At 44.5% G+C, this 8,938-nt stretch overlaps 1 protein-coding gene across 5 annotated transcripts in view; it reads right to left on the bottom strand.

Moving 5' to 3' along the window:
• Positions 1–2,210: 2,210 nt before the first annotated feature.
• The window catches only part of RNF208 (ring finger protein 208), a 128,558-nt gene continuing 121,830 nt past the window's right edge, over positions 2,211–8,938 (bottom strand). For all 5 annotated transcript variants that reach the window (XM_068249831.1, XM_068249832.1, XM_068249830.1 and 2 more), the window contains one exon: positions 2,211–4,711. In XM_068249831.1, coding sequence (XP_068105932.1) covers positions 3,200–3,997 — 798 coding nt within the window. In that variant the 5' untranslated portion in view covers positions 3,998–4,711 and the 3' untranslated portion in view covers positions 2,211–3,199. The remainder of the gene's footprint in view (positions 4,712–8,938) is intronic.

Below are 8,938 nucleotides of genomic sequence, written 5' to 3'. Positions count from 1 at the left end.
ATCTGTGATTAATCACAACTGTAATTTTATCTCTCAGCTGTGACAGCTGGCTGCCTCGGCAGAACAGCTCATTTGTTAACACAGGATGTTAACCCTACGTTTGCTTCCATGAAAGCAGGAAGTAGACACACTGCAGATTTGTATCAGCTGTAACAAAGAAATGTTTTTCTTTATAGGTTATTATCCTGTTGTTTATCTTTTACAGCAGAAAGGAAGTTCTGAGTTCAGGTCCGCTTTTAAAGGTGTCCACTAATGATACAATCTTGATTGTACAATCTTAGCACTTTTGTGTACTATGAGAATTTACTAAAAGTATTCATTCAAAATGTATTCACTCAATTTACTCTTCTACAACATAGATTTGGTAAAAGCAAGAAGTTTTAAACCAGGATGATACCATTTATTGGCTAACTAAAAAGAATAAGAATAAGCAAGCTTTCGGCCTTGCAGCCTTCGTCGAGCTTATATCCTGTTGGATGTAAGCCTGACGAAGGCTGCGAGGCCGAAAGCTTGCTTATTCTTATTCTTTTCATTTAGCCAATAAATGGTATCATCCTGGTTTAAAACTCTTTGCTTTTACTGATGGCTAACACGGTACAATACACTACTGCTACTGCTACTACTATAGATTTGATAAGATTGTACATTTGAGATTCTATCATTATTGGGCACCTTAAAGGAAGCTAAAACAACCCCACTATCTGCAAAGAGTTTGTATGTTCTCTCCGTGTCTGCGTGGGTTTCCTCCGGGCACTCCGGTTTCCTCCCACATTCCAAAAACATGCGGATAAGTTAATTGGCTCCCCCTAAAATTGGCCCTAGACTACAGTACTTACACTACATAATATAGACATATGGCAATAGTAGGGGTTAGATTGTGAGCTCCTTTGAGGGACAGTTAGTGACAAGATATATATATATATACACTGTACAGCGCTGCGTAATATGTCGGCGCTATATAAATACTAAATAATAATAATAATAATAATAATAACCCCACGGCCAAAAACAGATCCATTTCATAAATCTGATCTAATTGGTTAGCGGGAATGTGGCCGTTAATGGGCAAGACCGTTTGCTTCCAAATTGATTACCGTGGCGATCGGAACCGATTAACCAGCCACGGAATTGTATCGTTAATGGCCACCATTAGACAGAGGGGCTTTAGATCTCTTTAGGGGAAAACAACAATTGCAACATTGAATAATGCTTTTTCCATTAGGGAGAATTTCCACTTTAATACAGTATAATCTCGTTCTAATAAACTCTGATATAGTAAACATTAGGGTATAGTAAACTACCTCTCCAGGTCCCAGCCAAGCCCCATTATAAGTCTATGGGAGCAACACCTGGTAAAGTAAACCTGAATATAATAAAACTTCTGTTATAGTAAACATGTTTTTTTTTGGCCCTTGCATGACCCATAATAAACAGTGGGCGGGGCATGCATCATATGGAAGTGTAAAACCCATGGTGGGCTGCCCTCTTCAGGCTGATGCTGCAAGTCCCGCCCACAGAGGTAACAGAGCCAATCACAGGAAGCAAGTGGCTGCATTTTTAAGGCGCTCTGCATAAAGCACCAGCAATTTGTCCAGCCAGGCTATGGAGACCTAAGGTATACTTAAAGTGGACACAAACTAAAAATACTAAAAAAAGATTTCAGAAATAAAATCTATTTTCTAAATTATAATAATAAATAGCAGCCTTTTTTCAGCTGCATGATGACAAATATAAAACATTTTACATTTATTAGAGAAACCCCTCCCTTCCTTTCATATTGCCGGCAAATAATCCGGCAAACTGGTGGAGTAGGTGGTTGTCCGGCAAAGGAGGAATTGCTAATGGCTGCCACCTGTATAACCCTAGTCATGAAAAGCATGCACTGAAATGCTCATAGGCTTGAAGGAGTGTTTATTTATATTTGTATGTGTCAGAGTGGTGCAACTAAGTATTTTGAATTAAAAAAATATTTCGTTTGGGTCCGCTTTAACCTTGTAGTCTACCAAATGTGCAGGTGCTTGTACTGTACCTCCACTGGGAAGACAGAGTTGCTTCTTTGCAGTAGAGAATGTATCAGGGCATTCTGGGCCATTTCTAGGACAATTTCTGATATAGTAAACTACTTTGCCTGATCCCTTGGAGTTTACTGTAATGAGAATATACTGTCCCAAAATACAGATTAGCAAAAAACAAGACAGCACAAAATCAGATGCGTTTTGTAGCCATTTATACAGATGATGGATATTTTAGCTTCAAACTAGCTACAATAACAGTTGTCTCTTGTCAGCAAAGCTATCAAATAGCAAGGTATATTTCCAAAAAAATGAAAATTAACAACAAACCCCCTTTCAACGGAAACAAGAGCTCGGACTCCTCCCACCCTGATTCTCCCATCAGAACACGCCGGCGGCCAAACAGCCTCAGCACCCGCCCGGAAAGACAGTCGGCACATCGCACCGCGATCTGCCGCACGCCTTTCCAGCAGCAACGAGGTTCAACTGATGCAAGAAAAACCTGCAAAGTGGTTAACGCGGAGCAGAATTTTTTTTCTTTCTTTTTTTATCTTTTCTGAAATACATACAATAATTTAAAATATATCATTTGTTTATCTTGTCATAGGTTTTTCCTTCGTCGGCAAATTAAAAACAAACAAAAAAAAGCTTTGGCAAAACAATTTCGACAAAGTGAGAGGTGACAGCAGCGCCCCCTTCCGCCACCTTCGGAGAGGTGTTGGGGCGGGGTAATCCCAGGAATGACCAGCAACAACCTCAATCAATAACACTAGGTTCTTGGATACCACCGAAAAGTTGTGCTTGGTATTCGGTTTCGGTGGCACCGCTGGTTACGGCAATATGAACTTCCGTGGTCAAGTCACAGTCTCTAGCCATCCATCCATGCCTATGTACATCGCCACTTAGAAAAGGTTATTAGGAAAGAGAAGCCAAGAAGGAAGAAAAAAGATAAGACGAAAGAGAGAGAGAGAGAAAGAGAGACCTTGGACAAACAACGAGAAGATGCAGAGTCACCAAAGATGGCTGGAAAGAAGATGTAAACTAGGTTGATTTAGGCATCACTGTCAACCACAAAGTAGATTTCACTGATATTAAACAAAGTTTGTAGAAGGACTCGGTTCATGGTCTCCAGCGGCCCAGATCTGTCCACCACCAGCTTCTACAATAATACTGCGCATGTGAGATAGCTACATGATAGAACAGGAAGACAGTGGGTTACGGATCTGGCAGCTGCAAGCGGCACCACAGTACTGGCGGAAGGTTTGGTAGCAGCTGCGGTCTGCCTCGCTGCTCCATTGCACCGGGTTGGCTGAAAGGGCCTCGGCGGGTAGCCGGTTGAGAATGCTGGTGTTGACAGCAAGGGCGGCCAGGCCATAGTCTGTGAAGAGCACCGTTTCCCGCTTGCAGGTGGGGCAGGAGATGAATTTGTACTTCGGACAGGACTCGTAGAGGATCTGCAGGCACTCCTCGCACACCGAATGGAGACAGGACAAAATACGGGGCCTTTTGTTGGTGAAATTGTACATGTGACCACAAGTCGGGCACTCCAAGGGCTCGCAAGGGGTGGACGGATGAAGCACGTATTGGTTTACGATGACCTCGTCAGACGGGGTTTTGCGATGGTAACAGATCTCGGTGCTAGCCTTCCTTTGGCCTGGGTAGATCTTCTCCCGTCGTGGCGCAGGGGGTGTCCTGGGAAGCACCAAAGTGCTTGGAGTGCTTTCCAGGTTGGGCATATCCCCACAGGCCTGGTTGACAATAATCTCTGACTCTGAGGGCCAAGCCCGTTTGGCAACTAAAGGAGGCTCCCTCCTAGATGGAGGGCCGTACCGCGGCTGAGAGTTCTGGCATTCTGAGAACTTCTCTGCCTGTATGATTTTCATGGCCTCCATTTTGATGATGACCTGTTGCCCTTTCAGACAGGACATAAGAATTTTTTTCACATTGCTGTCCGCTACTTTGTTTTCTCCTAGCGCCCCCTGCATGTGGCTGGTGGAATGTGGAAGAGTCCGGGAGATTAAAAAGAAAAGTTTGGCAAAACTTTGTCACTGAAGAGGCCGCGATTAGCAGGGCGAGGTAAAGGGATGTCCATGCTCTCCTAGACCCAGAGGAGGATAACCTGCGAGTATCGTACAGGAAGCCCAGTAATCTCCAGGTATAAATCCAACACAGAAAGTATTATAGAAGGTCCAGAATCCTTACGAGGACAATCAAGTATCACAGTGCTCTAAAGGGTAAAATCCAAGAATAGTCGTTGGGAATCACTGATGATTAACTGCAGGCAGATCCCAGTATCTGTCAGGTTCTTGGTGTTTTCTGTGCGGACAGGCCGAGAAGTACAATAACACCACATCAAGGGCAAGGTGTGCTTTCTGAGCAGGGTGCTCCACCTGCTTTGTGCTTTATTGATGTTTGTGCGCGAGGCTGGAGCTAGGCAGAAGAATGTGTTTGCAAATTCCTCTGTCCTGACAGCTCCGTCTCTCCCACTAGCAGGTCAGTTGCATTCCAGGAGGCTGAGGATCTCTGTACAAGGTTGGCATGGGTGAGATGTATATGTAGACATCCTGTTTGGGCTGCAGGCCAAGAGGTGGGGTTTCGGAAGCCTTGCTGGCTCTGGCTGGAATCTTTAGGAGACCAGAGAACTCAGTCTACCTTGGTCAATGATTACCTCCTGCGAGAGGGAGCCTTTCTCAGAGAACCTGTGGAAAAATAGAAAAAAGGATCGTTAGCATGAAGAGCAAGAAAGCACCATTGAGGGTAGGGCTTTGTAAAGTGACAATTACATTGAATGATAAACACCAATTGCCTTTTTACATTTCCATGAATTACCATTGGCAGGCAGGCATTTGTTATAACCTGCATCTCCTCTCAGACGTTTATCTAATGAGTTTCACCAGCCCTGGAACTGCCGGTTATCCCAGATCTATAGCCCCGGGGAGGCAGATACTACCCCAATAAGGTTGTCTATTGTAGTGCCTGAGCTCAGTGCTTCAAGCTGTGTTTTCAACCTTGTTCACAGCTGCTAATTTAAATGTGCCCATTGAAAAGGAACTGTAGCCAAGATGACAAAGGGAATAAAATGGCTTTTTTCTTCCATACAATATTCTTTTAAAAACTATATAGGCAGTGTTTGCTCCTGTATGTATATAGAGAGTTTAGCCTATCGAACCCCCCCCCCCCCCCTCTCATCTGTGACTAATCACAACTGCAATTTGATCTCTCAGCTGCTTCAGCACAGGAATCTCGGCAGTCCTCATCAGAGCAGCTCATTTGTGAACACAGGATGTTAACCCTATGGCTGCTTCCATGAAAGCAGGAAGTGGACACACTGCAGATGTAATGCAGTATTTATATCAGCTGTAACAAAGAAATGTTTTTCTGTAAAGGTTATTATGCTGTTGCTTATATTTTAGAGCAGAGAGGAAGTTCTGAGTTCAGATCCAATTATATTACCCTTGAGTTTAGCAGCATCCTACAAATACGTTTCATGATATTTCCCATTTACCGGCGAAGGGGTGAATTATTCACTCGTTCAATCGCCAAAGATATGTTCAGGAACTATAAGGATGATATTACTTACAAGTAAAAATACATCGGAGGTACTCTTTAAAACAAAATAAAGATTGACAATGTGTTAAAATGGTTTTAAACATCATGATTTCAGCTCCACTGCATTATGCTAGTAGTAGATCTATTGGTGGGTTTAAGACTCTCCCACGCAGACACAGGACTACAATTCCCAGGATCCCTGGGGCTTGATTCAGTAACCGGAGCCAAGTGTTAGCGCTGGAGTGAAAAGCCACTTAGTGCCCCAAAAGTAGCTTTGCGCGCACTAACAGCCGCGCAAAGCTACATCGCGCACAGCACCGTGAACAGTGCGTGCAGGGCGCCGGTAACAGTGTGCGGTGCGACGATAACATCGCACCCACTGCCCTGCAAATGTTGCATTTGGTGCGCCGGAAAACAGCGCATCGGGGGCCCCCTGACCGCGCACTATTACCGGCGCAGCACGTTGCGCACACTGTGCGGTGTGCTGTGCGGGATGTGTGGGCGCAAACCACTTAACGCTGTGGTTTGCGCCCACTATCTCTTAAGACTTAAAGAGAACCCGATGTGGGGTTCTAACAACGAAATCCACATACCGAGGTCGGCTCTCTAAGCCCCCCCTACGTTCTGCGAGACCCCATAAATTACAGCCACGCTGCCGACACAGAGTGTGTCAGAGCGGGCTGTGTTTACCTTCTCCTGTCAGTCTCGGCGCTCCCCCCGACTGCTGCATCGCTCCGGTCCCCGCCCGCGTCCCTTCCCTACAATCAGCGGCGAGGGAGGGGACGTGGGCGGGGACCGGAGCGATGCAGGAGGCGGGGGGATCAGCAGACTGACAGTACAGAGATAAACACAGCCCGCTGTGACACGCTCTGTGTCCACAGCGCGGCTGTAATTTATGGGGTCTCGCAGAGCGCAGGGGGGGCTTAGGGGGAATCTGAATAGCAACAGAGGCTGGGCTCTATATGCAGACCCGGCCTCTTTATGCGGATTTTGTTGTTAGAACCCCACCTCGGGTATTCTTTAAGGCTTAGCGCCGGTTAGTGAATCAAGCCCCTAGTGTCTGTTACCAGTCAATTTATTTGACATCAACTATTCAAGGAAAGCAACAGTTAGAAGATATTTGCGATTATTCAGTTGGAGTGAGCATATGATGTCTACCATGATGCATCACTGCTGAATATGCAAATCCTCTTTTGTTGTCCCTGACAGCTAAGCTAATTGCTAATACCATCTGTTTTAAGAAGGCAAATTTCTGGTTTGCATTGCGTTTTAGCAAGAGGGCTTTTTGGTCCTTTGTAGCCCCATATGCTGGATCCACACCATGCAATTTTTTGGCCGATTTATCTGGCCAATCGATTATTTCCAGCATGTCCGATCTGAAAATTGAACGATTTTTTTGACAGATTTTATGACCCATTTCCATTCGTTTCTACGGAAATTGGTCAGAAAATCGCTCAAAAAAATCGTTCGATTCTCAGATCGGACATGCTGAAAATAAACGATTGGCCAGGTAAATTGGCCGAAAAATTGTATGGTGTGGATCCAGCATTACACACTCCTAGGAGTTGTGGTTCACCATGAGCGTGCTGGGCAATCTGTAACTCTGGGTGTTTTAAGTCCTACCCCATAGAGCCACATGAATCCATGCCTTACACTGATGAGGACCAACCAATCCGGAACAGTCTGTATGCCTGTTGGATTATTGAGGCTCTGTACAATTAACAAGCTAACACATCATTGCATTCCAGCGGATCTGGGGGGAGGGTGTTTAGCTAGTTTGACTTACAAGGACAACAAAGGGCTGATTTGCATATTCAGCAGTGATGCATCGTGGGAGACATCGTATGCTTAATCCAATCTGAATAATCACAAATACCTTCTAAAGAAGGCAAACGTTTGTTTTCCATAGCATTTTAGTAATAGGGCTTTTTGGGCGTACGTATGAATTGGCTGCCGGGAGACTTGGGCGCAGGACACAGCCGGTATATGGCTGATCCTGCTGCTGCACAAGTTCCCGGCGGCATAAATACTATTCCCCCTCCAGGTCCACGTGGATAAGGGGGAATGATATAATTCGGCTTTCAGGTATTGCTGGCGGCCGAATTACAGTGTTTTAAGAGCAACTTCAGCTCCGTCTTCTGACTGCGCTGAACTTACTCACAGCCGTAATTATGGTCTATGGTGGCGCCGGCTGCGCCCAAATCTCCTGCGCTGTTATTACAGCGCTCGCTTTTTGGTCCTTTGAAGCTAGCCCTTTACACACTCCAATAAGTCCTGGTTCACCGTGAGCTGGCTAGGTAGGCTACAACTAATCAAGGAGATTCTGCACAGGCAAAAAGTCCTGCAACTGAATCCAGCACAGGACTATGGAAGCATTTTTGCACCCAGAGTGCAGCTTTAAAGAGGAATTTAAAGAGAAACTCCAACCTAGAATTGAACTTTATTCCAATCAGTAGCTGATACCCCCTTTTACATGAGAAATATAATGCTTTTCAGAAACAGACCATCAGGGGGCGCTGTATGGCTGATTTTGTGCTGAAACCCCTCCCACAAGAAGCTCTGAGTACCGCGGTACTCTGGGCAAACTGCCACAATGTAACAATGTTCACAGACAGGAATTAGCTGTTTACAGCTGTCTCTAACAGCCAAAACAGCTAGGAGCAGCTACATAACCTGCCCACAGTAAAAATGTCACCATGTAATAAATGTCAGAATGTAAATCAGGAAGAGGAAAGATTTTACAATGAGCAAACACTGACTAAATCATTTATACATAATTATGGTAAAAAATGAAGCACTTTTTTTACTACATTATTTTCACTGGAGTTCCTCTTTAAACCCAGGATTGAACTTCATCCCAATCAGTAGCTGATACCCCCTTTCCCACGAAAAATCTTTACCTTTTCTCGAATAAGAGGGTCTGTATGGCTTATATTGTGGTGAAACCCCTCCCACAGTGTGATGTCATGACAATCTCATTGCATTGTGGGAAATAACGGCTTTTTCCAACTGCCAAGCATCTCCCACTGTACATAGAACTCTCAGTAACGAACATTCCGTACAGGTCACCTAGCAGAACTGAAGATGTCACCAGCAGTGATTATGTCAGAATGTAAATCAGGGAGAGGAAAGAATTTACAGTGGGCAAACACTGACTAAAACATCTGTAAATGAATATTGCAAAAAATAAGCAATTTTATTAATGATGTTGTTTTCACTACAGTTTCTCTTTAAGGTGAAAAGAACAGCAAATGGAGATATATGAAGGTGTATTTAAAACCTGAGTTATTTGCTGGTTTATAAAAAGTGGGAATACTCCAACGGTGGACACAGTAACATCGCCAGTTACTATTTTCTAAACAGACCTTTCAGTCTTT

Source organism: Hyperolius riggenbachi, chromosome 8, assembly GCF_040937935.1.
Source record: "Hyperolius riggenbachi isolate aHypRig1 chromosome 8, aHypRig1.pri, whole genome shotgun sequence".
Taxonomy (NCBI): Eukaryota; Metazoa; Chordata; class Amphibia; order Anura; family Hyperoliidae; genus Hyperolius; species Hyperolius riggenbachi.
This window is presented reverse-complemented; position numbering and strand designations above follow the sequence as displayed.